The sequence below is a fragment of the Microtus oregoni genome, unplaced genomic scaffold (assembly GCF_018167655.1).
Source record: "Microtus oregoni isolate MIOR12 unplaced genomic scaffold, Mior012 000114F_ref0000099, whole genome shotgun sequence".
Lineage (NCBI taxonomy): Eukaryota > Metazoa > Chordata > Mammalia > Rodentia > Cricetidae > Microtus > Microtus oregoni.
The window spans coordinates 1,901,204-1,914,736 of NW_024544743.1; the positions used below are offsets into that span (position 1 = coordinate 1,901,204).

General features: G+C 50.8%; 1 protein-coding gene across 3 annotated transcripts in view; it reads right to left on the reverse strand.

The window, feature by feature from the left end:
- The window catches only part of LOC121443889 (Golgi membrane protein 1-like), a 39,299-nt gene extending 30,057 nt beyond the window's left edge, over positions 1 to 9,242 (reverse strand). The window contains exons 1-2 of one of the 3 annotated variants that reach the window (XM_041645637.1): positions 9,092 to 9,242; positions 775 to 924 (exon numbers count right to left, since the gene is read on the reverse strand). In XM_041645637.1, coding sequence (XP_041501571.1) covers positions 775 to 903 — 129 coding nt within the window. In that variant the 5' untranslated portion in view covers positions 904 to 924; positions 9,092 to 9,242. Of the gene's footprint in view, positions 1 to 774; positions 925 to 5,422; positions 5,559 to 8,687; positions 8,910 to 9,091 lie in introns of those variants that run through there. The other 2 variants (XM_041645638.1, XM_041645636.1) reach the window with 2 other exon arrangements.
- Between the last annotated feature and the right edge of the window lie 4,291 nt (positions 9,243 to 13,533).

Below are 13,533 nucleotides of genomic sequence, written 5' to 3' on the forward strand. Positions count from 1 at the left end.
ATGGGCCAAGCAGTGTTTAAATGAATACAATTTGTGTGTTGTTATTTCGGGGCATAAGCTAGCCAGGCAGCCGGGGTGCTGGGGACGCAGCCCCGCCGCTCCTATTACTACACAGAGGAGCTCAAGTCTGTCAAGAAGACACTTTGTCACTGTTTAATGTGTGTCTTAGGTAGGGTTTCTGTTGCTATGACAGACAGACATGACCACAGGCACCCTGGGGAGGACATGGACTATTGGCTAACATGTTCCAATCACAGTCCATCACTGAGGGAAGTCAGGGCAGGAGCCTGAGGCAGGAACTGAAGCAGAGACCATAGAAGTGTTGCTTACTTGTTTGCTCCTCTTGGCTTGTCTGGCTGCTTTCTTTCTGCACAACTTTGGTCTACCTGCCCTGGGACTCCTCTCTCCTACCAACATGTGTATCATCACACACTGGGATGGCGCACCCACATCAACCACTAATTAGAAAATGCCCACAGGCCTGCCTACGGACCCATCTTACAGAATGCGGTGTGAACTGTAACTCAACAGTCTCAGAGTGCAGAATGTGGTGTGAACTGTAACTCAACAGTCACAGAGTACAGAATGCAGTGTGAACAACTCAACAGTCACAGAGTAAGCAGTCCTGGGCTGGGGAGGGGATTGGGACCTAAAATACCATTAGTGTGGGCTACGGGAACCAAGGAATTGACAATGAACAGGGAGCACGTGGTGCTGTCACTCAGCGACTTTAAACATCACATGGCTTCCATGCATGCTAAATAGACGCGATACCTGGAGTTCCATGCTTCTTGAGCTCGCGAGCCAGTAGTTGAAGCCCAGCACAATGACGCAGGCCACCAGGGCAGCCATGATAAGGGGTGGAGACTTCATGCTGCGACGCCCATTTCCCAATCCCATCATCTTAAAACCAGGGCTGAGGATCTGCCAAATAAAAACACATTAAGTTTCCACACTAAGACAACTGTCCCCAAAGCAAACCACAGGCAGGCAACCGTGAGGGAGCTCTGACTCACGTACTCTGTGACACGCGGGCCCTTTTCATGCAGAACATGTACCAGTGCCCACAGTCACAGGTCTACATGCCCGAATGGTGAGGCCAGGGCTCCGGGATGAGGCTCGTGGATTGGCGCCATTCAGGGATCCAGGCAAAACAAGCTGGAGTCCTCAGCATGACACCGTACCTCTTGAACCCTGAATTGCTCATCTGTACAATGGGAGCAGCACAGCCCTCAATGTCTGGTATGACCTGAGATTGCTCACGTTTGCAAACAGGAATAGCAAACCCTGTGTCCACATCTGTGAGAAATCTGACATCTTCAGGCTATCCAGAGAGTGGGGGAAGCTTTGGTCATATACCCCCACATCATATCTGTCACCCCAATAAAGCCTCCAGAAGCAAAGCAGGAACACCATGCTAGAAGTGAGTGTGAGCTGTTCCAAGTTACAACATGTGCAATGTCGCCACTCAACAGGAAGCAAAGAGTACTTGTCCCTCCCAGGAGCAGGGATGGGAGTCAGATATGCAGTCAGGCTGAAATGGGGTGGGAAGCATGAGCCTGAAATCCCCATGAAACCGGGAGCCAAGATACACCTTTCCTTAAGCAGATCCATGGCTTCCATCCAGAGCTTTGGTTACGGTGACACAGAAGTGGCTCGTCCAAAGGGGACGGCTAGTGACAGACCCCAAGTCTGCTCTCTCCTGTACCCATTCCTCTACTGGCTGTTCTCCTTTGGCCCCACTGTCCACTGAGGCAGAGCTGATAGACATCACCAGTGGGCGGCTTGTGAGTGTGACTGCAGCAGACTGTCTAGCCAACAACTCCAAGAGAAAGAAACGCCTCACTGTGGTCTAGAGCATGACTGCCAGGGAAGACATGCCAACTGCAAAGCCAGGGACGACCCAGCGTACTGCTGGGAACAAGGGTCTCAGGTGGGGAAGCAGCTGCATGGAGGGGGAGAGGCAAGGCTGACCAGCAGGGCCAGCAGCCAGCTGAATGACTGAGTGACCGGCAGGGCCAGCAGGCTGAGCGGCTACACTGGACGAGGACTGCAGGCAGGATTCTCACTTTTCCTTGACCCACTTTAGACTATAAAATCTAAACCGTCTAAACTCTGCAAACCTCCTCCTCCAGACCTCCCTGCGGTGAACATATAAGAACTGTTTATTTCTGTGTTAAAAGTCTATGTCTTGGTGGTGGGGTTGGGAGAACAGTTCTGTGGTGTAGACCAGGCTGGCCTTGAACTATCTGGCCTCCAGTCCCAGTCCCCCACCTGCTGCCACCACAGAGAGGGGTAAACAGCTCCATGAATCAGGAAAGCCATGGGAAAATCTGTGGACTCTCATGGCTTTACTGTGTTTTAAAGTTTTAACCAACTTGTTAAGTTAATATTTGCTTAAAAGATAATTTTGTCTAAGACTCTGTAGCTCAGGCTGACTTTGAACCCTTAGTGATCCTCCTGCTCCAGCCCCCGAGTACTGGGATTGCAGGCATCAGCAGCCACTATTCTATGCCTAATTTTTTTCCCCTTGTTTTGGAAATTAGAAAAGATCCTGAGGATGTGGCTCAGTGCAGCCTGTGTTTAGCGCAAACAAGGCCCTGGGTTAGAATCTCAGCACCAAGTGGACGATGGGACTAGAGACCTTCGTTTAAAGGTGTTTGGTTGTTGTTTGTTTGGATACGGTCTCTCTCTATGTAGCGCTAGCTGTCCTGGAACTCACTATGTAGGCCAGGCTTGAACTCAAAGAGATACAATTGCCTTTGTCTTGCAAGTGCTGGGATTTAAGGTGTATGATACCACACCTGGCTAAGAAAGGGAGGGAGGGAGAGAGGGAGGGAGGGAGGGAGGGAGAGAGAGGGACACTGGCACATCCAACACTTATTAAGTATTTCTCATTTTAAAAACTTTCCATTTTTAGGCCAGGTGGTGGTGCACATCTTTAATCCCATCACTCAGGAGGCAGAGGCAGGCGGATCTCTGTGAGTTCGAGGCCAGCCTGGTCTACAAGAGCTAGTTCCAGGACAGACTCCAAAGCTACAGAGAAACCCTGTCTCGAAAAACTAAAAAAAAAAAAAACTTTTTTGCACAGATTTTTAATAAAAAGCCAAATACATTTGAACAACAGATGAGAGGAACCTGGATAGCCATGCTGGCCTTACAGTCAGGGTTTCAGTCAGCTTGACACAGTTCTGGTCATCTGGGAGGAGGAGCCAACTGAGAGAACCACCTCTCCTCCAGACTGGCCGGTGAGCAAGGCTGAGGTGCATTTTCTTGGTTAGGAATTGATGTGGAGGGCCCAGCTCACTGTGCGCAGTACCACCTCTGGGCAAGCGGTCCAGGGTTGTATCAAAAAGCAAACTGACCAAGTCATGTAAAGCAAGCCAGTAAAGGGTATCCCAACATGGTCTCTGCCTCAGTTCCTGCAACCTGGCTTCCTCCAAGGATGAGCTGGAACCTGGAAGTCAAATAATCCCTTTCCTCCCCAGGTTGCTTTCGGCCACAGTGTTTTCACTTGAACAGAAACCTGCCTGGGGCACAAAGTCACTGAAGCAGAAATAACACAGCTTCTGCAAACAGGGTTGGGGCCACACCTCTGTCCCTAACCACAGGCTGGGCTCCACCTAAACCCGGACAGCAAGCTGCACAGCAGAGCAGCTGGTTCAAAAATCACCCTGATGAGTTCGCCACTCCCTGCACAGCAGCAGCAAGGTCTTCGAAGGCTGGGACCACCACGCTGCTTCTGAGTTTAAAAACCAGACTTGTCTCAAACTGCTTCTGAGTCAGAGATCAGCAAGCACAGTCCCGGGCCACAGCTGGCATTGCCTGTAAACTCGGCTTGACTGATAGGGCCATCCTCTATAGCTGTTTTCCAAGCATAAGACGGAAGTGAACGGTTAAATCAGAGACCTCTGAATAGGACCATTGTGGAGTTTAAACATTAACAATCTTTAAACAGCGACAAACTTCCTCTAATAGAGACGTAAGGTCATGTCCACCAAGTCTGGCTAACTTCCTCCATAAAGTCATCAGGAAGTCCAAAGGCTGCGGTCCTCTCACTTCTCACACCCAGAGATAAACTGCGACAGTAAACCGCGGCCCTCCAATTCTGGACGTCTATATTGTTTCTAGAAAGTGAAAAAAGGACTTGGTGGGTAGGTCACGCCTGGCACCCCAGCTCTCAGGAGGATGAGGCAGGAGGGCAATCTCCAGGCTAGCCTGAGCTCCACAGAAAGACTCCGGGCGAAGCAGCCCCACCCAGTGGGTATAGGAAAGTTTCAGCCAGCACAGTAATGACTTTCCTGCCCTGTGTTTACAACGGCTGTACCGCAAGGTAGATAACACTACCAGCAAGGTAGATAACACTACTATGCCTGGCAGTCATCCTTAGTGCCAGCATCCTGACAGTGCTAAGGCTAAGTCCTCCAGAGAGCAGACTGCTCACAACACCCACAGTGCTAAGGCTAAGTCCTCCAGGGAACAGAACTGCTCACAACACCCGCAGTGCTAAGGCTAAGTCCTCCAGGGAACAGAACTGCTCACAACACCCGCAGTGCTAAGGCTAAGTCCTCCAGGGAACAGAACTGCTCACAACACCCGCAGTGCTAACCCGGTGTACGCAGCCTTCCCATTCACTTCTTACAGAAGAGTAACATGCCATGGCTCTGTCTAAAGCAGCTTCCTTGCCTAAAGCTGGTCTCTGCATTGATCAAATTCCCTGCACAAGCGTAGGCACAGCTAACATGTCCACCAGAATGTGCCCAGAGCAGCCCTGTCTCTGCAGGACCTGGCAAAAGTGATGTGGGGGGAGTGAGTGGGGGGAGCGTGGTAAGGAATAACCTGTCTGCTGCCTCAATACCAGCAGCAGAGAGAAGCAGAAAACACCAGGTCTCCAGTTCTGCTGCCAGGACATCAGACCAATCATTTGACTAGAGTAACAAACTCCTGCCACTGCTAAGAAGTCAGCAAGACAACAATATTTTAAAACTGGAAACAGCCAACGACCCATCTTGAAGTCTCAGCCTCCCAAATTGAGTTTCCCAAGGACTACAGCCCTGGCCAGTACTGTGCAGAGAAGAATCACCAGCAAAGGGAAAATCATAGTGTTAACCTAGAAAACAAAACCACAGCATACAAACTGTAGAGTGCAAAGGCTACAGAACAGGCAGTAGAGTATGTTTCTGGTTTTGCTGGAAAATGAAAACAACTTAAGGACATCCAGGGCCTGAATATGGTTTCCTGTCCTATACGCGGGAAATGCATAAAAGCCAGGACACCGACATGCTGTAGGCTGTAGGACCGTTCCCCCACTGTTCTGATTTTGTTTTTCTACAAAAGCAAAATGGTGAAAAGAAGTACGATGCAAGAAAGAGATAAAACTCTGGCCAGACTGAGAGCTGCATCTGGGGCATGCCACACCTACCTGTTTAATCCACTCTGAGAGCTGCATCTGGGGCATGCCACACCTCCCTGTTTAATCCACTCTTGAGAGCTGCATCTCGGGGCATGCCACACCTCCCTGTTTAATCCACTCTGAGAGCTGCATCTCGGGGCATGCCACACCTCCCTGTTTAATCCACTCTGAGAGCTGCATCTCGGGGCATGCCACACCTTTCTGTTTAATGCAACCATTATGTCACATGCGCACCAGGAAGTGGAAACGCAGGTCCCCTCCACAAGGGTGCCTTGGGCTGGGCACCACCACCAGAAGAACAAGGTAGTAGGGAAAGGTCTCCAAAGAGACATAGGGAAGATTCTGCCATCCGAGTCAGGTAATTTGCAGGCCATTCTGCAGGGTTGACCCTGGTGTCCTGGTTTGGTTTCTACCACAACCAAAAACAGCCTGGGGAGGAAAAGGTTTGACTCATACAGTTCCCACATCACAGAGGGATGTCAGGGCAAGAACTCAGGGCAGGAACTGATGCAGAGACCATGAGGGAACGCTGCTCTCTGTTGGCTCTCTGTGGTTTGCTCAGCCTGCTTTCTAATACCATAGGGACCACCTGCCCCCCCGCCCCCCCCCCCCACAGTGGCCTTCCTACATCAATCTTTAATCAAGCAAATGCACCACAGGCCAGATGACCCTAGCTTATACCAAACTTATTAAAAACAAAACAAAAAAACCAAACTAGCCAGCTCACCTGGAGACTGTTGCCCAAGGCGGTTAAGAAACCTAAAGAGAATATCAAGGAAACCAGTCACCTTCAAGAAAAAATGTTTAACCATGGAAGTACAGAAAGGGGAGAGTGCTAGCCCGGCCTCGTGGGGCTCAGATGTGAGAACTGTCTAAGCAGAAGACCAGCTGTCTCCTTTGGGACACTACATCCCAGAGGCTGTGGGAGGTGCGGCAGTGAGCTGGAGAGAAGAAACACTCCTCATCCAGTCGCAGGGGAGCGTTGCAGCGGAGTGGAGTGCCGCATTACATCTGCATACAGTGGACACCAAGAAGTCGTCCTTCATTGATTCTCACCAGCTGGGTTATGAGATCGTAAAACACTGACAGTATTCGGACACGTGGGAGCACAAATCTACGTTCTCCCACAGGCACGTCCCTGTCACCTTTCCAACTATCTAGCTGGCCCGTACACAGTGGGGTACATGGCGGATTTTAGCTACAGGAAACCTTACAGGAATGGCAGGCACTTAGGATGGCGTGAAAGGCACAAGTGAAACACAGGCAACTCAACGATAGGTCAGGCCAGGCACAGGCTCTGCACGGGAGCCACGTGCAAAGTCAAAGCCCTCAGGATAGAAGCAGACCGGACAGGAAATGGATCCTGAACTAAGTGAAAGAATTGAAGCATGGTTCTCTACCGACATTACAGCAACCGCAGCTAAAATAAAACCCGAGTCTTCAGAAATACCGTGAGGACAATCAGCACATTTATTTATATAGAAGTAGAAACACATACAGGAGAGCCGGCTTTGGAGAGGAAAACGATCAGGCTGTGGCATAAGCTGCCGTCTCGTGTAACTGTCATAACGTGCGCATCTGTGCCAGGCGCTCAGATCTCGGTCAGGCTGCGTCCTGTTAAAGCAACACCTGGCGAAGCTCGAGAAAGTCACTCTGGAGAATCGGGAACACCTGAAACCTTCAAGCCAAGTCTCTCCCCAAATAATCACACTTCAAAAACCTAGGAAGCAAACTGGCCTGTTTGTGAGAAGGTTTTCAGGTGTGAAACTGTCAAAGAATTTTGAGTGTTTAATACCTCTTGACGTTTCTAAGATTGAAGCTAAAGCCTGGGTGCGCGCTATGCATGTTTATATGTTGATGTGCACAGATGTTTGTCGATGTGCACGCATGTTCATATGTTGGTGTGCACATACATGAGGGAGGATGCCCCGCCACGTCCAGCATCTTCCTCTACAGATCTCTACTGCCCTGTTTGAGCCAGGGTCTTTCATGGAGTCCCCTGGGCCCTGGTCGACCACATCAGGGGCCTCTGTCCTGTCTACCCAGCTGGGAATGCAGTCCTGCACTGACACTTTTGTACACACACCCCTAGCCATTTCCCCAGCAGGACAGGAAAGGCATCTGAAGGCCACACCTCCTACCTCTATTTTTTCCCTTTCCCAAACAAGAAATGCCTTTTTAAAAAAAAGAAACTACAGATGTTATTTTTCATGTTAGGTCCTAAAGTAAAGGAATCTTTAATTTTTTTTAAAGAAAAAAATGACAACCATGTAAAGAAATTTGAGGGTAAAACATTGGGCTCATGGGCTTCCTTTCCCCTCGGCACCCCAGGATTCCCAGGGGCTGCTCCTCAGGCCCCTGCTTCCAGCAAACTCCCTTTCCCAGCCCTCCAAACCGCCCCTCACAGGCTTTGTTCCCAGGTCCTGTCTTTCACAGGACACTGCAGGCCTTCCCTGCTGAGGTGGCCATGGAAACACACAAAAAGAGCTCACACTCTTTGTGCCCTAGGCCTAAAAACAAACAAATGTAAACCCTTCCCATCCCCCACCAATCACCAGCTGAGAGTCACCAGTAATTACAAAGCAGATGGACTTCAAGGCCCAACAGCCAAAACAGGTCACAGGGTCCCATCACCCCCCCCCACACACACACACACACAGGCTCCCTGCAAGCAACATTTGTTATTTTTGTACAAAATTCATTCATTTAAATGTGCAAAATATAAAAATCATTCCCCAAGAGGAAGAATTAGGCCTGAAAAACAACATAATTTCTTTCCATGTTTTAAGACTTCAACTTATCATTCACTAACACTTTCAGGCGGGTCCACCCTGACAAGATTGTCTACAGCCAACTGGCTACCGTTTTCTGTTTGCGAGGGAAAATGATTCCTGCCTGTAGTGAGGGGACCAGCTCTCGAAGTCAGGAGTTGCAGTGTGCTAACTCAGACCCAACAGTACCGCTGGCGACTTCCCAGCCCCCAGCCCTCACCTTCAGAAACACAACTGTCAAATCTGACCCAAGCTGTCCGCAATTCATTCAGTCACGGTCACTCATTCCATCACTGCTGAACAAACAGTTCATAAAACGCGTGCATTTTACTCCGCTTCTAAAGAACCTTCCTCAATATGGAAAAGGGGGGAGGGGGGCTGCGACCCCTAACCAGACAATTCGAATGCGACACCTGGAAACAGCTAGCCCGTAGTGACCTCCCCAAAGTCACCACTCTAAAAATGCTAGAAAGAACTCATCAAAACTGGCATTGTTTCCCTACCTTGTCTTACATCTTTAAAGTAATTGCCAACATTTTTAAATACAGCGTAGAAAGCGTATCAAAACCCCAGCGAGCGCTTCTAGAACAGAGCAAAAGTAGTTCGGTAGTTCCACCCCGGCAAGAAGCATCCCAAGCAGCCGGCTGCAGCTGCCTGTGCCTGGCGATCCGGGGGCCTCGGGGGCCACTAGCAGGGTTTGCTGGGGAAGAAGCAGAAGGGGGAAAACTAAGAGAGAGGAAAGACCGGAGGAGGACAGAGAGAGAGAGAGAAGAGAAGGAAGTAGAGACATAAGAGGGAGGCGAAGGGGGAGGTGACCCTGAGCCGAGGAGGATGAGGCGGGAGCGGAGAGGGTGCGAGCGAGCAGGGCGGCCCACGTTGCATCCTGCGGGAGAGGCGCGGCGCTCACCTGCGGGGCTGCGGGGTGCCTGGTCCGGTCGCCGTGCGAGCGAGCGAGGAAGCGAGTAAGCAAGGAAGCTAGGAAGCGAGTGAGCGCGTTCTCCGCCGAGGCGCCCCGGGCGGGCGGGCACTTCCGGCCGAGCTGCAGCCCAGGCCCCAGCCCCGCGGCGCCGCCCTCCTCCGCCTGCTCCCCGCCCTGTGCGAGCGCCAGTGCGCTCAATCCTCCAGAACAGAGCAATCGCCTCCCGCCCCCACACCGCAAACGGGTAACCTCCGAGGTAGCCGCGAAGCAGGATTTCGTCTTTTAGGAGAGGTCTCACTGTGCAGTCTAGGCTGACCTGGAGCTCGCTGAGTGGACCATGCTGGCCTCGAACTCCTGGAGCCCCTCCTTCCTCTGCCTCCGAATTCTTAACTCTGGCAGCATTTACCAGTTATTGGGGTGCACGGTTCTGAGTTCTGACTCTGAACACTGGTATCATTCGCATGTTTTTTTGTTGTTGCTGTTGTCGTCGTGGTCATTTTGTTTTGGTTGGTTGTTTTGTTGTTGTTTTCTTTTTTTGCCCCCCCCCCAGGGTTTCTCTGTGTAGTCCTGGAACTTGATTTGTAGACCAGGTTGGCCTCGAACTCACAGAGATCTGCCTACCTCTGCCTCTAGAGTGCTGGAATTCTTTTGTACGTTTCTGAGCCTCCGTTTCTTAATACATGGCTGCCGCGCACCCTGCCCCTGTGTCTGCGCTCTGTGCGCTGGCACCCAGTTCCCGAGCTTCGGGCAAGGGGCTGGAGGTTAAAATACACAAACACACACAGACAGAGAGACTGCAACACGGGTCATCCTTGAATTCCCCAAGAATGCCCCCCTTATTGTGTTCAAGGGCAGATTATATAGAGATAGCCATGCCCCAGCCAAACCCACCAGAAACCACTCTCCTGCCATCAGGAACTCCTGAAGGTCCAGTGCTCAGAGCAGCTGTAGGCAATCAGATCAGGAGATTTCAAGAAATTCAGAATCTGGGGTCTCACTGCTTCCAATACATGGCTAGGGCTGAAAACAGTTGAAGAAGACTCTCTTCCCAGTATTCCTGTCTGGGTAAAGAAGCTGTTCAAGAGCATGTCCTTGAAACAACTGAGCATTGCTGGATGACCTCACCAGTACCTCCAACCCTGACTTCCTTTTCCCCCAGAGACTGCTTGTGGTTTTTTGAATGAGAATGGCCCTCATAAGCTGATTTATTTGAATGTTTGCTTCCCAGTTGATGAACTGTTTAGGAAGGATTAGGAGGTGTGACCTTGTTGGGGGTAGGTTGTCACTGCAATGGGCTTTGAGATTTTACAAGCCCATGCCAGGTCGGGTTCCCCAACCCTCTGCCTCCTGTTTGTGGGTAAGACATCAGATCTCAGCTACTGCTCCACCACCATGGCCCCCACCCTCTGAAACAGTAAGCAAGTCCCCAGTTAAATCCTTTCTTTCATAGGTTGCCTTGGTCATGGTGTCTCTTCACAGCAATGGAACAGTGACTCTAGACAGGACTCTCTACGAGCATAGGGACATGGTTAAGGACGCTCTTGCCAGGGATTCATAATTAGAAAACCAAGACCTGTATGGGTAGAGGAGCTTTCTCTCAGAAACCATAAGGTTATTAACTCAGAATCACCTTGCCAGAGTGCACCACCTTCCGAGGAGGGCTTGCCGGGGTGTTCTGTGTTCTGAGGGGCTCTTGGACACGGAAACAATAGAGATTACTGTCACCGCTGTGGATTGCATGACAGAACTAAGCTTCATGACCCTGTTACTGAAGACGGCACAGCGCGGTTGCAGGACATGGAGAAATCACCCTGGGACTGAGTGGCAAGCTCCTCCCGCTAGCTAGGCACTGTGCAGGCTGCCACGGGAAAACGGTCACCCCGGGCTAGGCTGAGGACTCTTCATGCCGCACTGTCAGCATGCCGGGAAAGACGTGCTAGGTGGTATGAGGGTGGCACAGACTGTTCCAGATACATCCAGCAACCTGCCCAATGGCTGTAAGGTCACAGCGTTCTCATGGTTCCCATTGAAGGGTGTCTTGAGGCAGCCTAGGCCCACTTACTAATAAACAGAAAACAGATCCCTGCTAATACCTGTTAGTCTAGCAGCCTTCCCCGACCCTGCTGAGCTACCTCCCCTGCTGCATACACACACACACACACACACACACACACACACTACAAGTTTATAGAGTAGAAAAAGCAGTAACAGCCAGGCTGGCCTGCAAGGTCATGACCTTAAAAAGCTTTAGATGAGATGAAGGTATAGAGATGAACCACTTGTGGTTTTGTTGAGTAAGAAACCCAGACTATGACACCAGCTATTGTTAAACAGATACAGTATCCCTGTCAAATTGCCTTGTGACTACACCAGCACAGGCAGTGTCTCGCTGCCAACAGCACCTCACCCTTCAGTGACTGTCGTAGATGTTGACAGCTGCTGATGTGACTGTTGTCTGCATGCAGTGCAAACTATCAGGAAGAATCACCTGTTGTCTGCTCAGGCCGCTGTGGGAGAATGGGCAGAAAGACCGTAGAGCTGGGGGAGGGGTGGATGCAGACTGCTGTCTTAGAGCAGAGGGGTTGCTACATCTTCACCAGAGCAGCTGTGACACTACTTGTCTGTGCCCCTCCTAGAGGGGGTCAGGAGGGCTGTTCGCCCTCACCTGAGACACCAGCCCTGCCTTCCTGCACTCCCCTGGTGGTTACATGAAATTCTGCCCCAGCTGAATGTTGCCTCAGGAGGTGCTAGAGCACGTAGACCAGGGAAAGTCAACCGAGATGGGGACTTCATCTAATGCAGCTGTGGGATGTCAGCACCAATCCTGGGGTGCGGCTTTCAGTGATGAACCATTTGAGGTCGCCCATGCACTTGCAAGGGAGCCTGCTAAACGGCCTCTCCAAGCTGGCCTTTTCCTCCCCCACCAAGCTCTCTCAGCCAGGGATGGGACACACTCGTGCACCGCTCTTCCCTCCGTGCTGGAATGCTGGCTGCCTTATTCCTGTGCAGGCAACCGTAGCCCCTGTGGGTGCACAGGTGCAGTAACCCCATCATGTCCAGAAGACACTGTTTACCCTCAGCCCTCCTCAACCTTTGACCCTTAGGATCTTCCTGCCCCGTCTTAGGAGTCTCAGGGGAGGGTATGTGGTACCGGCATCCCGTTGTGGCCGAGCACTCCACAGACACTCATTTTTTGCACTTTGACCAGTCATGAGTCGCTATGAAGCCTCATCCTGCCCAAAGATAGTTCTAGACACTTCCGCGGTGAGGTTAAGTCAGCGATTCTCTAGCCTGTTGAGCTGCAGGTGTGTATAGCCTCATCCTGCCCAAAGATGGTTCTAGACGCTTCCCTGCTGAGCCTAAGTGGGTGACTCTCAAGTCTGCTGTTGAGCTGCAGGTGTGTGTGTTTAGGAGCTGAGGCACTGGGCTGAGCTAACTTCCTCTTTACTGAGAATTCACTCCCTCTCTAGTTTCCCTGTTTTCTTTTTGACAATCCTTAGAACGTTTAAGCTGCAGGCACACTTCTGTTGTGTGTCTGTGTGCACCTCAGTACGTGTGAGCATTGCTCTGAGCTTCCTTCTCCAGCCCTTCTCCTTCATCGTCCCTAACCAATTGTTGGGTCCCAGCATCACATGCAGCTCTTTTCCAGACGTGTTGACACTCGGTCCTCACAGCCCCATCTTCTTCACTTGCCAATACCACCTGATTGCCATAGGATCCTGCCTGCTTTCCAGGATCATGGCCTTGGTAGGTCTGTCAATCATTGTCTTCCCCCACTGACTGGATACTGTTTTAGCTTTCTCTTTGCTGATTGAACACATTATTGCAAAATTAACATCTTAAAACAACACAGTTTTTTGTTGTTTTTTGAGACAAAGTATCACTGTGTAGTTGGGACTGACCTGGAACTCTCTATATAGCCTTGTCTGGCCTTGACTAAAGTCCTGGGATTAAAGGTGTATGCCACAAGAGCCAGCCCCAGTGACACAAATGTATTTCGAGTTCTGTGGGTTGGAAATGTCACTAAGCTATACACTAAATTCTGGTTGTCTGGAGGGCTGTCTCTTCTTCTAGGCTTTGGGGAGGGTCCCAGCTTGTAAAGACTGCACACGTTCCTTGTTGGGTCAGTAGTGCAGTATTTTCTAACCCTGCTTCCATAGTTATTCCTCTTTCCTCATTAGGAGGGGGTTGCCACTGTTAGGACTTCGTGCTTATGTTGATTTCCCTGAATATTCCAGAATTACTCCCCGCCACCAACTGTGAATCCTCAACCCAACACTTGCAAAGTCCTTTTCATCATGAGGAGGCAGGCCCAGGTTCTAGGACATGGACCGTCCTCGCGGGGCCCTTTCCTGCTGACTACAGACCCATAACTTCATGGTCCATTGCTCTGTTCCTGGAACCCAGTGATGGGCTAGCACTGACAGGTA